Genomic DNA, 23396 nt, shown 5'->3' with positions numbered 1-23396 from the left:
TAAGTTTCAAAAACAAACACACTAAAGTACAGTGTTAGATATCACGATAGTGGTTATATTTAGGGAGGATGAAAAGATTTGTGACTGGAAATAAGTATGAGGAGGCTCTGGGAATGGCATACAAATTTTCTATTTTTTGACTTGTGTTGTGATTACAATGGTGTTCACTTTGTGTTCATCCACTAAGCTTTGCATTTTTGTTTTGTTATGATTTTCTTTTTATATGTTATGCTGTCCAATTAAAAAAGTTTAGAGAATGTTGGAATTTCTACTAAAGAAAATTTTTTCAACAAGAAGGGTTTTAAGCATCCAGAATCAATTTTAAAATCTATAATAAAAAGACACCATACAACAATGGAGAAGGAACTCTAATAGATAAATATTATCAGGACAATTGTGTATCCTTTCAAAAAGAAAAGAACAAAAAGAACAAATATCAAATTTGACCCCTACTTCATACTACGCACAGAAAACAATTTCAGTAGATCTAAATAGAAAAGCAAAATAATAAAGCTTCTAAAAATATATAGTTAAAAAATTAATTTTACTTAAAAAGAGGTTTAGCCTTTGCCCTTAGCTACTAGGAGGTGATTTCTAAGGCCCTTGGAATGTCCTCCCTGATAAAAAAATGTCTCTATGTCTTTGTAATCTGGAGTGAGTGGCTACCAGTCAACAATGTGACTTACAATTGGAGCTTTGAGCTACACCACATCTGCTTTACCTCTGGAGACTCCGGAGGCTAAACATCAGTCATGTTAGCAATTAACCATAAAGTGCCAATGAAAACTGGACATTGAGGTTCAGGTGAGCTTCCTTGACTGTTAGTACAGTAGTTCTCCTTCATTTATAGCTTCTCCACAGTTTTAGTTACCTGCAATCAATAGTGGTCCAAAAATATTAAATGGTAAATTTCATAAATATTCACATTTTTATTGCAATGTATTGTTATAATTGTTCTACTTTATTATTATTATTAATCTCTTACTGTGCCTAATTTATAAACTAAATGTTATCATGCATGTATAGGAAAAAAATAGTATATATAGTGTTCAGTATTATCCACGGTTTCAGGCATCCTGGAGCAAATTATTTGTAAATAAGGGGGGTGGGGTGAGAACTGTACTTCATGTATATTGCCACACATTAATGCTGGTAAAGTAACACTGTCCATGAGGTCACTGGGAAAGAACAACTGGAACCCCACATTTGGAACTTGCCTGTATAAGTTTTCTAGCGCTGCTGTAACAAAGTACCACAAACTGGGGTGGCTTAAAACAACAAATATGTTACGGTCCTGGAGGCTAGAAATCTGAAATCAAGGTGTCCTTAGATCTGTGCTTCTGAAACCTATAGGGAATCCTTCCTTGCCTCTTCCTAGCTTCTGGTGGTGTGCTGACAAGCTTTGACATTCCTTGGATTGGAGCCGCAGAAGTCCAATCTTTGCCTGTATCATTACATGGCATTCTCACTGTATCTCTGTTTTCACATAGTCATCTTCTTATAAGGATACTAGTTCTTCTAATAAGTCATCATTTCATTGTACTCCACTATGATCTCATCTAAACTAATGACAATCTGCAACTACCTTTTTTCCAAATAAGGCCACATTTCTGAAGTGAGAAAATATGTTTAGGATTTAAACATATTTTCTGCAGACAGGGGAGAACAGAATATGGAAAAAATTAAAATACTGCTCTGTATGCTTCTTTCCTTGAATGACTTTAACCTGTATCCCTTGAGTTGTTTCCCATTTTTAGCTATTACAAACAATGCTGAGAATTTTCCTGCATATGTGTCTCAGTATATATGTACACACATATCTTGTTTGTATACCTAGGAGTGAAATTGTTGGGTCAAATGCTAAACTCTTTACAGTAAACTATGTATCCTATAATAAACTGTATCTGTGAGTATGACAACTTCCAGCAAGTTCTGTGAATCCTTTTAGCAAATCATTGAACCTAAAAATAGTTGGGAGCCACTCCCCCAACTTACAACTGGTGTTAGAAGTGAGGATAGTCTTGGGAACTATGTACTGTTCTTCTAATTTCACAAGAAGATATTATGAAATAAAATCTTCATGACCTTGGGATAGAACATGATTTTTTAAACAAGATCCAAAAATCTCTGGCATAAAAGGACAGTGTGACTAATTTGAATATATTAAATTAACAACTTTGATTCATCTAAAGATATCCTTAAAATAATAAATACACAAGTCACAGAATAAAAGTAACTGCAACCACATAAAATAGACAAAGAGCTCATGCTCAGAATTAAAAAAAAAAAAAAAATGGCTACTTTAAACCAGCAAGAAAACACAAACAACCTGTTATGAACTGAATTGTGTGGAATGAGTATTTCAAGAGTAGATTTGTTATAAAAATGAGTTTGGCTCTCTTGTCCTCCTGCCTTCCACCATGACACAGCATAAAAGCCCTTGCCAGATGTCCTGTTGACTATGGTCTTTCTAACCTTCAGAATTGTAAGAATTAAATCTCTATTCTTTATACGTTACTTGGTCTCAGGTATTCAATTACGGAGCACAAAACAGACTAAGACAGTGACCGTCAGCAAGCTGAGAAGACAGCCCTCACTAGAAACTGAATCTGCTGAAATCTTAATTTAGGATTTCTGGCCTGACTTCCAGAACTGCAAGAAAATAAATTCCTTTTGTTTAAGCTACCTAGCCTTGTATTTTGTTATGGCAGCCCAAGCATACTAATACATAAGCTCTTTTTTTTTTTTTAATGGGCAAAAGATGAAAAAGCCACAATGAGATACTACTGCACATTTTCCACAATGACTAACATTTAAAAAAATAAATTAACAATTTTAATAACACTAACAACAAATAAACAAAAAAACTTCTGGGAAGGATATGGAATAACAGGAATTCTCATCTATTATCTACATTTCACTAAATATTAGATTTGTAAGGATCATCCATGTCTGCTTATATCTGTGGGTTTTTTTATTTCATTTTTCATTACAATGAATGTAAACTTGTATAACCACTTTCATAAAGAGTTTAACATGTGGTCCAACAATTTCATTCCTAAGTATACAAACAACAGATATGTATGCACATATATACCAAGACACATAGCACGGAAAAATTCACAGCATTGTTTGTAATGGTTTTTGAAAAAGGGAAACAACTCAAATATCTTGTCTACAGAATAGATACCTAAACTGTGGCACATTAATAAAATGGGACATTATACAACAATAAAAATGAATTAGTCACAGTTATATACAACAACACAGATGAATCTGTTCAAATCTAATGTTCTAAGTGAAAGATACCAGATACAAAAGACTACATATTATTTGATTTCCATTTTATATAAGTTTCAAAAACAAACACACTAAAGTACAGTGTTAGATATTACGATAGTGGTTATATTTAGGGAGGATGAAAAGATTTGTGACTGGAAACAAGTATGAGGAGGCTCTGAGAATGGCATACAAATTTTCTATTTTTTGACTTGTGATTACAATGGTGTTCACTTTGTATTCATCCACTAAGCTTTGCATTTTTGTTTTGTTATAATTTTCTATTTATATGTTATGCTGTCCGATTAAAAAAGTTTAGAGAATGTTGGAATTTCTACTAAAGAAAATTTTTTCAACAAGAGGGGTTTTAAGCATCCAGAATCAATTTTAAAATCTACAATTTTCTGGAGCCAGGCATGCTGGCTCATGCCTGTAATCCCAGTGCTCTGGGAGGCAGAAGTGGGAAGATCATGTTGAGGCTAGAAGTTCAACACCAACCTGGGCAACACAGTAATACCCCCAACAACAATAAATAAATAAAATCTCTAATTTGCTTCATAGGTAGGTTTATGAGTTGCTTAAATTAACTTAAGTTGCAGGCTGCTTAACTGCTACTCACATTTTTCCCTCATTTGTCAATAGTGAGATAATAAATTAACAAAATTAAAATCATGAATATATGCTAGATTAAAAAAGAAGTATTAACTACTAAATGATCGTTTCGTAAAATGGTGGTCTTGCAGCTACCTATAGTGCATTGTATATACATTCCACAGTTTAACCGGCCACCTATTGCTGAATTTTTAAAAATGAGAGGCTGATGTGGGAGGATTGCTTGAGCCCAGAAATTCAAGACCAGTCTGGGCAACATAGGAAACTTGTCTTGGGTGTGTGGCGCCGGGGGACACACACACACACACACACACGACACACGGACGAGAGCGGATTTACACAGTCATTTTCAAGTGTATCTCAGAATAGTTTCACAGAAGTGAGATTTCTTTATCAAAAGGTAAAAAGTAATACTGAAAATTACAAGTTGTGGTAAAATTATAATAATGCAATCTGAGCTGGGCTGCTTGAAGCACCTGTTGCCTTGGTGTTTGCTGCCATCTTTGACGTGATGGGCTTGGATGCCACAGGAATCCCAGCACTTTGGGAGGCTGAGGTGAGAGGATTGCTTGAACCCAGGGTTTGAAACCAGGCTGGGCAATTTGTTGAGACTTCATCTCTACAATAAATCAAAAAATTAATTAACCATGCATGGTGGAATGCACCTATAGTTCCAGCTGTTTGGAAGGTTGAAGCAGAAGAATCACTTGAGCCCAGCAGGTCGAGGCTGTGATGGCCATGAGCATGGCACTGCACTCCAGCCTGTGCAATATAGTGAGACTCCAACTCAAAAAATTAAATTAAATAAAATAATGCAATCTGAAAAACATACAAACACTTTAGGGCAAAATGCTAATAGACCTAAACTACCATTGATCACATATTTTATTTTTAATAGATAACATTATGATTCAAAATCAGAATTGAGATAAAATATACACCTAGAAGTCAAGTTCCATACGCTATCCTACCGTTTCTTTATGCAAATACAAACAACAAAAATATATATACACCTTTTCCACCCTTTCATAGGATAATGATATCCATACATATTCTGTACCATTGTTCATTTTGCTGTCTTTCCTTGAGCGGTATCCATAACAGGACACAGAGTTCATTTCTTTCCACAGGTCCATGGTACTACATTGTGTGAAAGAATAATAGTTTATTCTGGTTACAGAACATCTGTCTATCAGATAGATTATCAGAGATTAGCCCTTCGTAATATGAGTTGCAAAATGCATTTTTTCCAGATAGTCACTGTCTCATAACTTTCCTTTGATGAATTTTGCTAGGCTGTCTTTATTTTTATGCAATTAAACTTATCAAAATTGTCTCTAATAGCTTTTGGGTTTTGAGAAATAGCTAGAAAGGTCTTTCCCACTCTAAGAATCAAAAGTATTCATCTATAATTTACTTGAATACCTCTGTGTGCTTTGGAAAAGATAAACTCCCCAATGAAAAAGTAAGTAATAAATGTATTAGCAGGCAGGGATCGGGTGTGGTGGCAGGCCTAGTCCCAGCTACTCTGAAGGCTGAGGAGGGAAGGTCACTTGAGCTCAGGAGGTCGAGGTTGCAGTGAGCCACTGCACTTTAGCTTGGGCAAGAGTGAGATCACATATGTATACATATGCACAGAATGTAATTTTCAAATAACATCCAATCAGGGCGCCTCTATTTCTATAGAAACCGAGGAAGGGCTTTTGGGCTTCAGCTCTAAAATTCCATTGCATCTAAGCTCTTTGTCCTATGGCCTAAACCTAGCAGACAGCCCAGCCCACAGTCCATTCGGGGTAAGGCACTGCGTAAAGCAAGGACAACCTGAGTTTTCAGAGCCCTCTCATTATGGTTCTGCAAGAGGCGAAGGAGGGTTACCCACCTGGGCGTTATCCGTGCCTGCGGGGTCTGCGTCACTCCCAGAGATGAACAGCTCGTTAGCCACTCCTGCGGAAACAGGGTGTGGTTAAGCCATGAGTTTGGCAACTGCATACTTTGTTATTTCCGCCTAATTTCCTAGGCCTATCCAATTTGGGAAAAGGCCGCTTTGGCAATATTGGCCCCAGAACGTAACATCCCTCCCTTTGGATATTACACTGGCCACGAGATGTTTGAATAAACAAGAAGCACGTAGTACACGCTTCAAACCTGGGACAAGGGCCTTGGGGTAGTTGTCGCTGGTTTGGGGAATCCACGTAGGTCCAAAGAGCTCTCCCAGGTGGTTGTGATAGAGGCAAAACTAAAGGGCTCTGTAAACCCGGTGTGCTAGAAATCACCTGGGCATCCTTAAAAGCCCTTCATTCTTCTGGCTGTGACGGATAGCTTGAGATTCAACTTAGACTAATACGGAGCAAGATATGGCTTGAGAGCGCACTAAATTTGCTTGGGGACTGTGCACTAGAGCTCTTTTTCTGAGACACTTAGGTGGCTCTTAAAAGAGCCGTTGGGTTACCGAAAGAAACTTCCAACCAAACTTTTACTTTTTCTTGGGTGCTGCCTTCTTGGGTTTGGCGGCAGTTTTTGGCTTAGTCACCTTCACCTTGGCCGCTTTGGGTTTTACAGCCTTAGGTTTAGCAGGGCTTTTGGCTACTTTCTTGAGCTTTGCAGCCTTAGGCTTCTTAGGACTCTTGGAGGACTTCTTTGCTACGGCAGGCTTTTTAGCCTTCTTCGGAGTATTGACACTCTTTTTAACAGTAGCTCCCGTGGCCTTTTTGGGCGGCTTAGAGGCGCCCGTTGCCTTGTTTTTTGCTGCCACCTTTGAGGTGTTGGTTTTAGCTTCCGCAGAGCTTGAAGCTTGAAGAGAGCTTGCTTTCTTATTGAGCTTGAAGGAGCCGGACGCGCCAGTGCCCTTCGTCTGTACCAGTGTGCCCTTGCTCACCAGGCTCTTAAGGCCCAGCTTGATGCGGCTGTTGTTCTTCTCCACATCGTAGCCAGTCGCCGCCAGGGCCTTCTTGAGGGCTGCCAAGGATACGCCGCTACGCTCCTTGGAGGAAGAAACGGCTTGCACGATCAGCTCCGACACTGAAGGGCCAGCGGGTTTTTTCCGGGCGGCGACTGCAGCCCTCACAGCTTTCCTCGCTTTCTTGCCAGCTGAAGGCTTCTCGGGAACAGCAGAAGCGGCAGTAGCGGACGGCGCCATCTCAGACATGGAAGCTGCAGATCCACACGAAGTAAACCAGCTAGGCTGGAGGACGCAAAAAGGCCCCCGTGCGGCGTATTTATAGGGCGGGGCTGAGCGGTGATTGGTGCCCGCCAGTGCCCGCCCCTCTTTCCCTAGCGCCCCCTACGCCGCCAGGGTCTATGCCCTGTCACGCAATGCAGTTGGGAGCCTCTAGGACCTACAGTCCTGCATCCTTACATTCAGGCAAACACAAAAAGCCGCCCGCGTCGCCTCCTAGAGATGGAAATTGTAGGCAGGCTCTGCTACCCAGGACTATATCAGAAGGTGCTACTTCTCTCTCAAAAAGCAGCTCTTTTTTGAGGGGCGAAAGGTGTGAGGAATTGGTTTGTAAATGAGGCAACCATATAAAAATCCAAGGAGCTTTACCCGAGACTAATTGAGGATGCACTGTCAGGGATGGTCATTTCGAATTTGCAAGAAATGTAAAAGATCGTGTCTCAAATAGGGAAGGAAAGAGGAAAGTGCGGATTTTAGGCCTTCAATGCCACTATATTTTCTGGAAACATTTTAGAGCGATACATTTGGTGAATACCTTTCATATATTATGGTGAATGAATGGTAGAAAACACCAGAATTCACTAGCAACACAACACACAAACTGCATGTGTGGAAAACAGTATGCAAGCAATTTCTGCAATTACATTTCCCAGTTTAATACACTTCATAAATTTCCAATTCCCTTTCATTCATACAATATACCCCAAATGGGCACTAAGTTTACAAGTTAACATGCAAATAGCGTACCATGCATGACCAACTCATTATTTTATTCAGCAAAGATGTACAGGGCTCACAACCAAGCCTATGAAAGGCGTTAAATAAACGCTGGCCAAACGAAACGGTTCCGTGACAGGCACTGGGCTGGGGGAATTGGTTCCCCTTAGTGTGAAGAGGGCATACTGCGGGGGTAAGATTTTTATGGCAACAGCTACCTTTAACCTGTTTATGGACGTAAAGGGCATTTAAGAGCACCAACCCGCTACCACAGTTTCACATTGAGAATCAGAGACGGTTAACTAACGGGAGAATAAAATACCATTTAACCGACACTTCCACATTCCTATTCTGGGTAGCTGTTTAACGCTCTGGAGAGTGAGGCAATGACATCTCATTCCCGCCGCGCTGTTGCAGTTTTCAAATAAGTTCGCACAGTGCTAGATAATCCGAGCTTTCCTCCATTCCCTACAAACACTGTGCCAACTAAAGAATGTAATGGTCCCAAACACGTATTGTGTCCATCTTCACCATTTTCCTACCTCCCACCTTATTGAGAAGCTGTTTTCAAATGCATCAAGGAACTTCGGATAAATAATTTGGAAGAGAACAGCTAGAAGCAAAACTATGCATCTTAGTTTGAAGGCTAGTTAATTATATAACACAAGTATACAAAACTGGAAGTTTTTTGTAAGTAAACCGTCTCTGAAAGACATAAACCTTTCTTAATATAATTAACGAAGCATCTGGAAAAAGAAAGTTGTAAAGAGAAGATGCTCCGAACTTTCTGATTCAGGAGAGGTTTCTATAGTTTCTTATTCAAATAACGCTTTCTGCCCCCTTTGGTTTTATTGGGTTAAACTGTGGCTTCAAATAAAATGGGAAAGTTCCATGCAAATAAAGGATGCTAACTCTGCTTTCTTAATGGCTTCTCAAGAATACGAATTAAACCAATCAAAAGTTAGAATCTGGCCTACCTTCTGTTAGTATAAAAGAGATCACAGTCACCACTTTACTGTCCCGAGAATTAAAACTATCAGACTAGCTGTTGGCGAGGCTTAAGTGAGTTTGAGTTCTGTATTTCAGTTTTTCCTTGGCTAAGTCGAACGCCTGCCCCTTAGGAGGTACTACTCCAGGCAGCTCGTACCGGGCGGCGGTGCTGGAGAACCGCCATTTTGTGCCTGGCAAAGTATGATCTAGGCTTTAGAAAACAAGAGCTTCAGAGCTGCAATTGTAGTTTTCAAAAGAGTATAAACACTTAACGAAAAGATATCTCATTACAAAAGTGTTTCTATGAGCGGCAGTATAATTTTGCTTTCCTTGAGATTATACGTTGTAGAATTCGATAAAGTTCCTTAGTCAACTAAGAAAATGGGGAATATTCTTTTTTTTTCTCCCAATAACTGAAAGTTACAGAGATTTGGGTTTCGTTACCAATGTCTTTAGTTTCCTGGAAAGACAAACATGCTTAATCAACCCATTGCTTTCAGATTATAAAAATAAGCGTGGAAGACAAAGTTTTAAAAAAATCTAAGGCGGGTTCAATGGCGTTCGCCTGTAATCGTACCTATGCTGGAAGTTAACGCGGGAAACTCCTGTGAGCCCATGACTATGAGATCAGCCTGAAGAACAAAGTCAGACCCGCCTCACCTTAAAAAAAAAAAAAAAAAAAAAAAAAAAAGCTCCAGACAGAATATAGTAGCCAATGAGACTGCACTCTTGATGGACAGTTTAAAGATGAACCAATCAGAGGATTCATATCATACTTGGTTTTTTGTTTTTTTTTTTTTTAGTCATCCAATCATTACACTTTATGTACTATAAATATTAGCCAGACTTGTTTTGGTCTTCTTTGCACAACTGCACGGTGTCGTGGTTGTTGGTTGTCATGGCTCGCACCAAACAAACCGCTCGGAAGTCCACTGGTGGGAAGGCGCCGCGCAAGCAGCTGGCCACCAAGGCTGCTCGAAAGAGTGCTCCTGCCACTGGCGGCGTGAAGAAACCCCACCGCTACCGCCCCGGCACCGTGGCCCTGCGCGAGATCCGCCGCTACCAGAAGTCCACTGAACTGTTGATCCGTAAACTTCCTTTCCAGCGGCTAGTGCGCGAAATTGCGCAGGACTTCAAGACCGATCTGCGCTTCCAGAGTTCGGCCGTGATGGCGCTACAGGAGGCGTGCGAAGCCTACCTGGTGGGTCTTTTTGAGGACACTAATCTGTGCGCCATTCACGCCAAACGAGTCACTATCATGCCCAAGGACATTCAGCTGGCCCGTCGCATCCGCGGAGAGCGGGCATGATTATATTACCTGCCTTTGACACTCAAGCCAAAATAAAGGCTCTTTTCAGAGCCACCACTTTTTCAAGCAAAGTGGCTGTAAGAAGCACTCTTCATCAATGAAACCTCCCACTTAGAAGTCATGGAAGACACGTCTAAATCACTCTTTTATCTAATATGCCCGCCGCTGACGACAATGAGTCAGCATTTCAGGGGCATTAAACATGGCGTCTTGGACATCCAATTGTGAGCCATACGAACAGGAACAGAACGTGATTTGTTAAAGATGAAAAAGTAAAACAAAACCTGGCTTGTCAAACTTAGTTTTACGATTACCAAGATTTCAAGCCTATTGTGGAAATAACGTTGGCTTATACTCAGTGTTTTTGGAATCGGTATTAAACCTCGTTCCCCCAAGCAAAACAAAGCCGTTCAGTAGAGAAAGCAAAGGCCACTGGTCACCCGCCCCCAACCCCGCCTCCTCTCTCAACCCGCGCATTCCTGGGGCTTGGAGGCGGGCTCAAGAGAGGAGGAGTCTGAGAGCGTCACATTTCCCGTCTCCGCGCTTTCCATTCTCTATGTCTGCTGGGGGTTGGGAGGAGAGGAAGTAGATATATAAGGATCAGGTTCTCCTTTTTTCTCTCACTTGCTGTTGGTTCACTTCTTGGAGGCCATGTCTGGACGCGGTAAGGGAGGGAAGGGTTTGGGGAAGGGGGGCGCCAAGCGTCACCGTAAGGTGTTACGTGACAATATACAGGGAATCACTAAGCCAGCCATTCGTCGACTGGCTCGGCGTGGCGGGGTCAAGCGGATCTCCGGTTTGATATACGAGGAGACCCGTGGGGTGCTCAAAGTGTTCCTGGAAAATGTGATTCGGGACGCCGTCACCTACACAGAACACGCCAAGCGCAAGACGGTCACAGCCATGGACGTAGTTTACGCGCTCAAGCGCCAAGGGCGCACCCTTTACGGCTTTGGCGGCTAAGGTTTCTCATTTCACTACCGCTTGCATTTCTGAACCAAAGGCCCTTTTCAGGGCCGCCTAAGTATTCAAAAGAAGAGCTGTATAACTGAGCCAAGCAGCTTACTGTGCAATCTGATAACGTCCTACGGAAAGGATGCAGGAATTAAAGGCAAGACTCAGTTATTAACGTTCGTATTCATGTGCCTCGCTCAGGTAAGAGTTAACTTCCTTTTGCTTTTTTTCTGCCCCACGCTTGCTTGATGTCTGGAGGGGAGCAATGATAGAAAAATAAGTGGAAAATGACTAAACATGCAGCGGTTTCCAGAACAAAGAGAAGTACTGCCCAATCAGTGATCCCTGTCCGTTCCTGTCGACCAATCAGAACTGATTAGCTAATTTTCCCTGCGGCCAGCCGTTGGCCGAGATGCCGGGAAGGGGAAAGCGGTAAAAAGCTTTTTTAGAAATGTCAAAATTCTGTTTTCAAGAAATTCTTAAGATTATGTATTTATTACGGATTATTAACTAGAGTCAGAAACATCTAAATGTCCCTCGGCCACGTACTGAGAACAAAACTGAAATTGTAACCTCCAATGTGGTTTGTCTTCGTTAAAAATGAAGTGAAAGTGAGCCGTGTTCAGACCCCAAATACCCAGGACACGATTCAGGAGATGACTCTTTTTAGGGAGAAACGGCGCCTCTCTTTTCCAGTGTGTAGAGCCCTCAGTAGTTAGCCATACTTTTTACATTCTTCACAGAGTAATGGAAATTTGACTGATGGACATGTTCTAAAATTAGGTTGTGGTGATGGCTGTACAACTAGATAAACATACAAATTTAATGATTTAACTGTACACTTAAAGTGAGTAAATTTTAGGGCATGTAAGATAAGTCTCAATAAAGTTGCTTATATAGATAGAGGGAAAAGCAGGAGCTGAGGTTGGCAAGGGTAGGTGGTGGTCTGTGAAAGGGCTCCTGTGTTACACTTGCGTGTGGGCTTTAACTACTCAGTCGTTGTGGACACTGATTTTTAAAGTATGTTCCTATCCATCACATCCAATCATGTGCTCCAGTAGTACATAAGGCTTCAGAACTCTGCTGGAAAAGAGATGTGAAGTCATTTAAGGTTGGCTAATAGGACAGTATCTTAGTCTTATCTGAATAGATATTAACAAATGCTTCTGTCGTAAGGCTCTTTGCAGGACTGATTTCGTCCTCTGTATGTTAGCCTCAGTGATGGCTTTCTCACCTTGATTTCTGGGTCTCGTTTTTCACTTGATAATTATCACCTAGGTTTTCTTGGAGAATGACAAAAGAACTCAGCATGGATTAATTTAAAACTGAAAATAAAGATAATTTGTAACTGCATCCTGGTTTGAGAAACTGAAGTCAGAGGAGCAAATACAGTCCTGGTAGGGAGGGTGTTCATGTTTTGTCTTCCTTAGCTGGTATTCTTAGCTGGTTATTAATGGCCTCATGTAATGTGGGAGAATTGTTGTAGATATTATGGTACATAAATGAGCAAATTAGCATTTCCTCTCTTGATGACCAGTCACTGTAGACAGATGTGTGGACACAATTCCTGTAGAAGAATTATGCTTATTATACCACTGGCTATTACTAACTTCTATTACAGTCTGCCAGGCCTTCATAGCATTGCTGACAGATAACACCTATTTTAGGCATACCCACAACTACCCTGGGCCTTCCTTAGTCCTAACACTCATGCCATCTTTGTTCAGAACAAGATAATGCTGCTTAATTTGCAACCTCCTGTCATCCCTCAGATCTAGAGAGAAATTGTCATGCTGGTTGCTTCAGGAAGTGACCTGTCAAGGGTTTGGAGATGAAGAATTAATTGTATTAGCACTCTGGTGGATCTGTTGGGGAGGTCTGGGGACTTGTGTAGCAGATTCATTTATGCATCAATTCAACAAACCTCCATAAACTACCCATTAGATATCAGCTGTGTTCTAGGTACTAGGATTGCTTCAGGGACAAAACAGTTCCTACTTATAAAAATTATATTTTAGTTGGTGGAGACAGCGATTAAAAATTTAAAATATATATTACTATAGGTTGGAAGATTTTATACACACACATACATGCACATATATATGTGCTCAAATGGTAAACAAAGCAGAACAGGGAATTATTTTACAAAGGGTGGTCGGGGAGGTCTGTTTCAGAAGCAGGTATTTGAACAGAGGCCTGAATGAAATGAGATCTAAAGCCATCCAGGATAAGAAATATAAGTACCAATGCTCTCATGCTTGAAATATATGACCTATTTTAGAAACAGCAAGGAGGTCAGTGTAGGGGGAAAAAAAGTGATAGAGAATAAGGTCAGAGACTAGTCAGGAGCCAGATCTAGTAGGGCCTTCTAGATAGGTGAACTAACTCATGCTGGTTGGCCAAGGACTTTCTAAGTTTTAGCTCTGAAAGTCCTATACCCTTAGAAACCCCTCAAAGTCAGGTAAACGAAGAATTCGCCTTACTTGTAGGCTGTGATAAGGTTTTTATTGTGAGGATGGTGGAAAGCCACAAGAATGTTTTGAGTAAATACTAGACATGATGCTTTCAAAAGATCACCTTGCTACTGACAAAAAAAAAAAAAAAATGTGGGGGTGGGAGATTAAGAATGAAAGAAGACTTGTCAAGGATCACTGTGGTTATCCAGACAAAAGGTGATGGTAGCTTGTCCTAGAGAAGTAGCAAGGGAAGTAGTGAAAGGTATTCTGATTGATTCTGAGTATAGAAAGAGTGGATAGGATGAAGTTGTAAGGAACTAAGGTCACAGAGGGTTTAAAAAGTGCCTAGCCCAAGCTGCTGGAAAAATGGAGTTTCATGTATTGAGATGAGGAATATCAGAGAACAGATCTGGTGGTGCTTATGTGTCAAGACATTTACTTTGGACAAGTTTGAGATGCACATTAGATCTTCAAATAGTTATGTCAAATATGCAGGTATACATGAGAGTCCAGAGATTAGGGGGAAGGCCAGGAATATTATTTGTGATTGTAAACAATATTTTTCTTAAATTATATATTTCCTTGTGAAGTCTGAAATGAGTGAAAGAAAACTAATAGAATTTGAAGTGATTAAGACCACCATCTAAAAAACAATCACTGGGTATGAGAAACATTGGCTGGAAGCTGCCATTATCACAAGCTTTGGCATTGCTATAAGCTAACCTGGAATTTACACCTAGAACACAGAGCATGTAAGTGGTGAGAATAAATGAAATCACCAAAAAAAGAGGAGTCTAAGAACTGAGCCAAAGCACACCAGAGTATACACACTGGAGTACAGCTTCTCCAGTTGTTTACTAGAGCTGTGTAGTATTCCATTTCATGGATATAGATCATACCTTTCCTTCTAATTAAACTTTACTGTTTCCACTCATTTACTATTACAAAAAATGCTACACTAATTTATGTCCATTTTTAGCCATCTCATCTAGTCTCACCATTTATATACTGATAATTTCCAAATTTCCAGCCCAAACCTTTCACCCGAACTCAATCAACTGCCTACTCAGTATTTTTCTACAGGATTAAAGGACAGGACTGTTAGCAAAGTAACCAAGCAAACTTTTAATATATATATACACTCTAAAGCAGTTATCAATATATTTCTCAAGTATTAAATCAAAAAATGCTGACTATTCAGTTGGTTGACTTCTCAATTCGAGCACCTAACTTCAATTTTCCTAGTCAAGCAGTACAGCTCAAAATTTTCATAATAAAAAATAATTAATCCTGGATTTTCAGGCACATATAGGAAAGACGCAAGAAAGCCACCTATTTCAGAGTAGCCTTTTAGCTACTTCAAAATTAGGCCTTGTCACGGGACTCAGAAATAGGGTAAAGAATTGAATCCTTAATTATTAAGGACTCCCTTAGTCTCCAAAGTGATTTACAAAATCTGCTTGGGCATCCCGATTAGGAGATCCCAGCCTGAAAATAGCAATTAGCAATGCCAAACTACCTTTAAACCCAGGACCACTGGGGAAGGCGCCCAGACTTCAAGTGGAGTTGAGCCGGTAGCACACATTGCTGAGGGAGCGGAGGCTGGCAATAAATACCCGGCGTCTTAAAGGCAGTATCGGCCTGCCTTGTGAGCAGCGAGCGGCATAGTACGCAGATATCGTAGTATAAAAGCGTATAAGGCGCACACGCTGACAAGACAGACTTTAGTAAGACCAGTGTCAAGAATGAGGCGCTGACTCCGACCCGCTCAATGTTACGAATACAGTACAGCTCTTTCTGAGAGGAAGTGGGGCGGCCCTAAAAAGGGCCATTGAAGAAGACCGGGGCGGGGGAAGAAAATGAAACTTAGCCCCCAAAGCCGTAAAGAGTGCGGCCCTGGCGCTTGAGCGCGTAGACCACGTCCATGGCCGTGACGGTCTTGCGTTTGGCGTGCTCCGTGTAGGTGACGGCGTCCCGGATCACGTTCTCCAGGAACACCTTGAGCACCCCGCGGGTCTCCTCGTAGATGAGGCCGGAGATGCGCTTGACTCCGCCGCGGCGGGCCAGGCGCCGGATGGCGGGCTTGGTGATGCCCTGGATGTTGTCGCGCAGGACTTTCCGGTGGCGCTTGGCGCCCCCCTTACCTAGTCCTTTGCCACCTTTGCCACGACCAGACATAGCTAGAAGTCCCGAAGCTCTGAATCCAGAGAATGAAAACGGAAAGTACAACGCGGGTAATTATACGATGCTGTCGGACCTTATTGAGAACTGAAGGCGGGAGCGGCTTATGATGCGTTGCTGATGCAACCTCAGCTCCGCCCTTCTCTAGGCGGAGAGACCTGGAAACTAAGGGTGAGAGAGAAGACAGGAAATAGTTTCGCTTTTTAATCCGATCATTTTTTCCCTCACGTTGACCACAGTATTTGAAGCTATGCCACCGAATGGAAATTTTAATAAGGGCTTATGTTTTTACACGTGAAATAATTTTAAGGATTTAAAAGCGTATCGCTTTGGAATACTGACTACCTCGAAGGCACCTAAAAAAACAGCTTGCGCAAAAAAAATTATTCTGACCTTCATTTCGTTTCCCCAAAACAGTGGATGAAACTACCATATGAAAGATGTACTTCCTAAGCGAGGGAGAAAAAAAAAAAGCGCAACATTCTTATCAAAGATGGAAAGTTGAGGCCAAGAGAATTCTGTACAAACAAATCTTGTTGAAATAGCACTTCCTTGTCACTACTTTATACAATAACATACTCTAGCTCAAGCTCTTTTACATTAGCACATTTTCTCAGTCTACTATAGTCTGTCCAATTCAATATATAAGTAACTGATTCTAACTGCTTCTTTGAGTCTTTATTTCTTTATGAGGGTTCCTGTGCCACGTTAAACTTGTGTTAAATAAATTTGCATGCCTTTCTCCTGTTAATCTACTTTATGTCAATTTAATTTGCGGGGCCCAGCCAGAGCCCTAAGAAGATGGACAGATGAAGTTTTGCTGCCCCTACACCCTGTACTTTTTCTTTCAGAGGGGGATGATTGTTAACTGTGTGACCCTTTTTCATCTGTGAAACTGGAAATAATGATAATTATCCCCATGTGACTTTTGTAAAAATTTAGATTAGCTAGTGTAGCCAAAGCATGAGAACAGAGATTGTATTTTAAAAATTACATAAATATGGTTTATTTATAGATGATATTACTTCCTGGAATTGGGATATTGCTCTGGGCTCTCGTGTTCAGGCTTTTACTCTGTCAACAAATATTAGGATTGTTTTTTAAATCACAGCACGTAATAAAGTGCAAGATGTTGACACATTCTTTTTTTTTCACATATGACATGTTTAAACACGATTGCCTAAAATATTATTTTGTTCCCTTTCCTAAGGTGCATTGACAGTCACCACCTTTATGTTTTTCTATAGTCAGACATGAAGTGCAGTTCAAAGCTTTATACAGATCACTCATTGTTGTGTTAAATCTCCCCTAAAACACACATAAAGTAGTAAATCACCTCTAGTGGAAAAACTAGAAGGGCTACTACTAAATTTTTAACTGAAAAATCTATGCTGATGTCGATATGTTTCTTCTTTTCTGAGGATCTTGGTGTTTTCACCCAAGTCTCTAACAAACCAAAACTGATCCTAGACTCTAACATCATTACCTGTAAATGTCAGACAATAGTATAACATCAGTTCCTGATAATTGAGGAAGAAAAACACAGTATAACTGATGACTTTGCAACAATCAACATTAAATGAATACAATCTGTGCATTGTGGCGAGGTAAAACTTTACCTTTATACTACCAAGGTCTCCAGCTGAACCCAATAATTAATTTGGCATAAAACAGATTCACAGGACAAAAGCATGTAAATACATTTAATATAATTTTTACAGGATAGGAAAGCCTTCATAAAAAAAATGAAGACCCCCAGTTTTAAGTCAACAACAAGTAAAATAAAAAAATAAATAAAAAGAAACAGAAAAAGACCCAAATAAATGGCAAAGTGTAATTGCTGTTATATTTAATAAAGTGAAGAGAGGCAATTGTGGAAAAGTAACTAAACAGTATGGGGAAGTTACAGAAAAATAAGAATTATTTTTAAAAGGTGTATTTCTATATAACTCTCACATGTTGTATTTGTGCAGAATTATCTATGACTTGGTATTAGAGAATATTTCTTCTCTCAGGGTAAGGGAGGTCATCTTTGACATGGAACTTTTTATCTCCTGTTTTCAGGAAAAAAGGGGAAGATTAGAAAGCCCTATTTCTATTGCTGTTTTTGAGGTATCCCGCAAAATAATTATTATGCCACAGTATAATTTTTGGATGGCATATTCTGCAAATATTAGCACTTTTTGTCTCTAACCACACCTTAATCACTCCTATAATGCAAAGTCATGGATTCTTAATGCAATTATATTAAAATTTTGGCACTACTTTCCAGTTTCTTTGACAAAAAAGAAATTCTTCCATTGTTGATTTTGAAAAATCTGCTAAAATATTATTTTTAATAGAACATAATCTATGCAACTAAGTAATGTCAAATAAAGAGGAGTTTACCAAATAGAAAATTTGAGATATTTCAAATTTTTAAATTCTACAATATAAGGTAAAAATAATGCACAGCTTAGAAAAATTATTTGTATAATGCTATATACAGAAATGGACTAATATCCAAATAACAGCCTTATAATGTAAATATTACTCTCATTTTTCTGATGATGAACGACTCGATGTTTCTAATATAACACAGTATATGGTATAATAATGCTAGGATTTGAACATGGGTAAATTACCATCCAAAGTCTACTCTGCTGTCCCAGCTTCCACTTTCCTCCCATAGTGAAATTAACAGTGTCATGAATTATGAAATGTTGATAACCTTTTTCTTCGAGACACTGGACAGTTGTTCTGTTGAATTCCTCTAGTATATAAAGACAAAGCAAGATCCTTATTCTGCTGCTGTGGGGGCAGGGAAGGAAAAGGGAAAAGGGAGAGAACAACTGGATTGTACCACTGCTCTGTTCCATCTGATCCTCAGACAATTCATTTTTAGTGTGATACTATCAGACCCTGTACCTGCCTTTTTTTTCTACAGAGAAAGAAAATATAAATGGAAAAAAGTCAAGCACTGTACATCAGATCCAGCACACCTATGCTAGAAAAATCATAATATTTGTTTTCAGTTGGGCCCCAGAGCTTGGTGGCAAAGTCACTTTGGTAACTTTAACAAAGTTCTACTTGTAATAGATGTCCTTCTTGCACTTCCTGTTTTGAAGTTCCTTTCAAAATAATCCTTAAGCCGTGACAGAGTTGCTTGTACTAGAATTGAGAAAAATGAAATGTAAAACACACAGATAAATGGTCTTCATCGTTTAAAAAAAATGGAAATATTTTGTAAGCCAAAAATTGCCTTATTAAAACATTGGAACACGAATAAATTCAAGTAATCTACAAAATGCATATGTAAACTTCTGCATATGTGTTTTTTGTTGTTGACAGTTGTCTAGATGATTTCAGAATTTTAGATGTAGGCAAAGAAGAATGCTAAGTGTAAGAAATGTGGTATAATGAAGAATGTGAAGCAAGGTTTTGAAATTAGTGTTTGTCATGTTCAGCATTCTGTGTAGTTCTTAAATTTGTTTTTATATGTGAAAGCTATATGATAAAAAATAGTCACAATCATTATACAAAATACAAAAATTTAAATTTCAAGTAAATATTTTTTTCTTACACGCACACTATTCCCATCCCAATTGCCTTTCTCCCAGCACTCAATCCACAACCTCCAGAAACCATAAAAGCAAGATCAACAAAAGAAAAATGGTAAAACTTGTAAGTCCTAGATTTTAATAGATACCACAGGCAAGAACTGTTAAATGAAAAAAATGTGTGGTATGCAATGGTACTCCTAGAGGACACGAAGCAACGCAACCAAGTAAAATATGCACAAGCAAGGCCACTTATAACTAATCATGTAAGAGATTAAATTATGGTCTGATTTAAAAGTGGGTAACTACGAAGAAAATATGCACGTAACTAGATCCCGAAATCACAATTTATGAGTTTAAGGTAAAACTAAGAAAAAATCCTTAAGAAAATCTATTTGAACACCTATTAAGGTGAAGAAAGCATTCTAAGCACGCAGTTTCAAAAAAACGTTTGGACCCTAGCCTACCAAAAAGCTTCCTAAGCAGCAGGGACAATTTGCCAAGCTTTTCCTTGTACTTAAGGAGCTGTATAGATTTAAAAATGCTCATCATGGAAAACTAACCGGTTGAGCGTTAGTTCGCTTATGCCTTCCCTTTTCCGTTAACTCCACGACGGGACCTCAGTCAAAAACATGTCCTGTGTAATTGAGAATACCAACCATGTGCGTTTACTGAGTCATAGGAGTCAAATTATTGGCTTTCAAGTAATTTGCTCTCATTACGGATGTTACAAAGACAAAACAGTAAACAGACGTGTTATTACAGCTACTTTTGGCGGAACAAGTGAGTGGCTCTGAAAAGAGCCTTTGGGTTATCTACAAAATAAGATCTAAAGATTGTTTACATTTACGCTCTCTCACCGCGTATGCGGCGAGCGAGCTGGATATCCTTGGGCATGATAGTGACGCGCTTAGCGTGGATGGCGCACAGGTTAGTGTCCTCGAAGAGCCCCACCAGGTAGGCCTCGCAGGCCTCCTGCAGCGCCATCACGGCCGAGCTCTGGAAGCGCAGGTCGGTCTTGAAGTCCTGCGCGATCTCGCGCACCAGGCGCTGGAACGGCAGTTTGCGGATCAGCAGCTCGGTGGACTTCTGGTAGCGGCGGATCTCGCGCAGGGCCACGGTGCCGGGCCGGTAGCGGTGGGGCTTCTTCACGCCGCCGGTGGCCGGGGCGCTCTTACGCGCCGCCTTGGTGGCCAGCTGCTTCCGCGGAGCCTTACCGCCTGTGGATTTGCGAGCTGTCTGCTTAGTACGAGCCATAGCAAAGAACTGGGTTGTACGCCTCCGGAGAGACTGAAGCAGAAAGTAAAGCCACCCTTCTTTTATAGAGTCATACCACCAACTATTGGGTCCAAGAACATTCAAAAGTTCCCGCGCCGTTTTCGGATTGGTCCAGCTACGAGCCTGCCGATTAAGGAGTGACTTTCGGGTTGGTGAAAAAAACCCAATAGCTGCTCTGACGTCATTGTATTAACCCTTTCACTTCTATAACCACTATAGACGAAAAACGGACACTGCAGTCTTCCTAAATTCATACTAAAGCAAGGTAACCACGTAAAGCAATGCGGAGATCTCCAATACATTTTTTTTTTTTTTGAAAAAGAATTGAGCAATTCAGAGTCTAATAAAGAAATTTACCCATGTGCTGCATTTAAAATGATTATTTTTAGGGTGTGGCACTGGTATTGCGGGGAATTAGGAAAAATTTCTTTGGAAGGTAAGTGCAAAAGACAAAGTGTTAAAATGTCAAGTGTAAGCAACGTACTCATTTGCTATATGTTTTTGCTGTAACCGTTGTTAAATATTATAAAATGCTTACTTTTAAAAATTCCAATGCTTTCAGTTATACTTCTCTTTTTCAAGCTTCACACAAAGCCAAAGTTCCTATCCTACAAAGGCTATTGTGGGGCTAGATTTCTGTAGGGGGATCCACTAGAATTACCACCATCTCATCAACTTCCAATAAGAAAGTTAAGAAGGACAGAAAAAATTCAAAGCACGACAGCTCATTTAATGAAAGCAGTGGGTGGCTCTGAAAAGAGCCTTTGTTTTTAGGCCGTCACTGAAAATCCAAAGAGTAGCGCAGTTAACCCTTTACTTGCCCTTGGCCTTGTGGTGGCTCTCGGTTTTCTTGGGCAGCAGCACGGCCTGAATATTAGGAAGGACGCCGCCCTGAGCGATGGTCACGCGTCCCAGCAGCTTATTGAGCTCCTCATCATTGCGGATGGCCAGCTGCAGGTGACGCGGGATGATGCGCGTCTTTTTGTTGTCACGGGCCGCGTTGCCCGCCAGCTCCAGGATTTCGGCGGTCAGGTACTCCAGCACCGCCGCCAGGTACACCGGCGCGCCAGCCCCAACCCGCTCGGAATAATTGCCTTTGCGCAGCAGACGGTGCACACGGCCCACGGGAAATTGGAGACCGGCTCGAGAAGATCTGGTCTTGGCTTTGGCACGAGCCTTACCGCCTTGTTTCCCACGACCCGACATTCCAACTGAGGCGCAAAACAAAACAAAAAAGAACCTCAGAAAAACGAGACTTCAGTACACTAGAAGGGAAGGCACAGAAGTATTTATACTGACCGGAGGTAGCCTGTGGGGTAGTCTCCCATTGGCTAATGGAAAGTGCCCAATGGGAAATCAGAATTCGCATCCCTCATTTACATACAGCCTTTCCATCTGGTGTATGCTTTAAGTATAATCCAATCACTAATAACGTCTTGATGAGCCTTTAACTTGAATACTGGTAATAATTGAATCAATTTAATTTTCTCAAAATGCTACTCTTAAATACAAATGCGGATGTTTTTCCTCATTATTCTGACTTTTGACCTTTGGTTCTTTTCTGGGATTGTGATTCATTTTAGAAAGGAATGGATTCGGAGCAATTTCTACATAGATAGTATTTAAAAGGTAACTGTACCAGGCGTTGTTTTAAATTTTTAAATTCCTCAATAGATATGAGGGTGAAAAAGAACAAATTAATCTCTATTGTCGCCCAACATTACTTAAACTACCTAAACAATGAAAACAGGCTGAGGACTGGATGATGAGTCTTTTACCTAGGACAGCAAATCTTGCGTTTCACTTATATCTTGTGTATAAGGCTTTCAGATTACCTTGAAAGTATGTAGAGTGCTGTCCTAATTTTAGAGACTTGAGAACTGATAGACCCCGAATATTTATTTCTCTTGCCCCAAATAACACTGAGTTAATGAGACCAAGGACTCTTAGTTAGAAGTCTTTTTCATTATCCACCAGTTCCAGTCTCAACCTTCTCTTTGCTCTTTCCTCATTTGGCTACATCAAATAGGATTCTAGTTATTTCTGAAAACTCCCCATCATTCTTCACTGTACCCCTCTGGCTTATAGAGCTGATCACGGTAGGGAAGTGAGGTTTTTCTATCTTCTGTGAGTTAGATAACTGGGTCTATGAAATAAATTGAAAGCAGGCATATCAACAGGTGAAAAGGTATGCAAATTTATTACCTGTGTGGAAGCATCGCAGAAAAGTTAATAGCTAAAAATGCAGTGAAATCTGGATGCTTATATACTATCATCATAGGGGAGAGAGGAGGGATATAGGCAACTTAGGGGAGAGTAAATGATTTGAAGGAAAAAAATGAATGGGCCCTCTAAGGATAGGTGACAGCCTGTGACAAAGCCTGTCAGTGTGGTTTTGACCTCCAATCTCCTGTCCTGATATAGTTAATCTTACCTTGCTAATGAGATTTTTCCAGGGAGGGAATTTCTGACAACTGAATTCCTTTAGGAGGATCTGTCCATACGCAGGTAAGGGGAGTTCAGAGAAAATCCCAACATACATTTGTTTTTCCCTCTAGTGCCCTATGTTTCCAGTAATCAGCATACCAAAGTCACATATTTTGGGGTGGCATTTCCTGAACTCTTTCATAACACTGAATCATAAGTATGAGTGGTGAATATGTACTAGAAAACATTAACTTAATATTGTTGGGATTAAAAATGAAGAACACTGGAGCAGCCTCAAAAGCAAAAGTTTTTCTCTGACCTTCTGCCCTCTTGTCTCTCAGTCATATTCTCACCAGAGGCTAGTTATAGAAACTAAAATTGCTCTTCCCCAAGGCAAGTCATAGTAATCAGAACCCCTTTTCCCCAAATCCTGCCATCAAACCTAAAAATATTACTCTAATCTACCTTGTTTCTCTTTA

The 23396-nt window shown here is 40.3% G+C and overlaps 4 protein-coding genes across 4 annotated transcripts; 1 reads left to right on the top strand and 3 right to left on the bottom strand.

Annotated features, from left to right (window-relative positions):
* Positions 1-6364: 6364 nt before the first annotated feature.
* On the bottom strand, positions 6365-7036 carry LOC103276086 (histone H1.1). The gene has a single exon (XM_008073507.1). It carries the CDS (start codon positions 7034-7036, stop codon positions 6365-6367), a length of 672 nt encoding a protein of 223 aa, XP_008071698.1.
* Positions 7037-10733: 3697 nt separating this feature from the next.
* LOC103276082 (histone H4) lies at positions 10734-11097 on the top strand. The gene has a single exon (XM_008073503.1). It carries the CDS (start codon positions 10734-10736, stop codon positions 11043-11045), a length of 312 nt encoding a protein of 103 aa, XP_008071694.1. The 3' UTR covers positions 11046-11097.
* Positions 11098-15312: 4215 nt separating this feature from the next.
* On the bottom strand, positions 15313-20469 carry LOC103276083 (histone H3.1-like). The gene is made up of 2 exons (XM_008073504.1): positions 20141-20469; positions 15313-15689 (listed from the first exon to the last, which is right to left on the bottom strand). Exons 1-2 carry the CDS (start codon positions 20467-20469, stop codon positions 15359-15361), a joined length of 660 nt encoding a protein of 219 aa, XP_008071695.1. The 3' UTR covers positions 15313-15358.
* An 831-nt stretch (positions 20470-21300) lies between these two features.
* LOC110594525 (histone H2A type 1-B/E) lies at positions 21301-21696 on the bottom strand. Its single transcript, XM_021706690.1, has one exon. It carries the CDS (start codon positions 21694-21696, stop codon positions 21304-21306), a length of 393 nt encoding a protein of 130 aa, XP_021562365.1. The 3' UTR covers positions 21301-21303.
* Positions 21697-23396: the final 1700 nt, after the last annotated feature.

Source organism: Carlito syrichta, unplaced genomic scaffold (assembly GCF_000164805.1).
Source record: "Carlito syrichta isolate Samal-C Ts95f unplaced genomic scaffold, Tarsius_syrichta-2.0.1 Scaffold315921, whole genome shotgun sequence".
NCBI classification, from domain to species: Eukaryota; Metazoa; Chordata; class Mammalia; order Primates; family Tarsiidae; genus Carlito; species Carlito syrichta.
The sequence above is the reverse complement of the archived record's forward strand: the minus strand, read 5'-3'. Positions and strand labels throughout refer to the sequence as shown.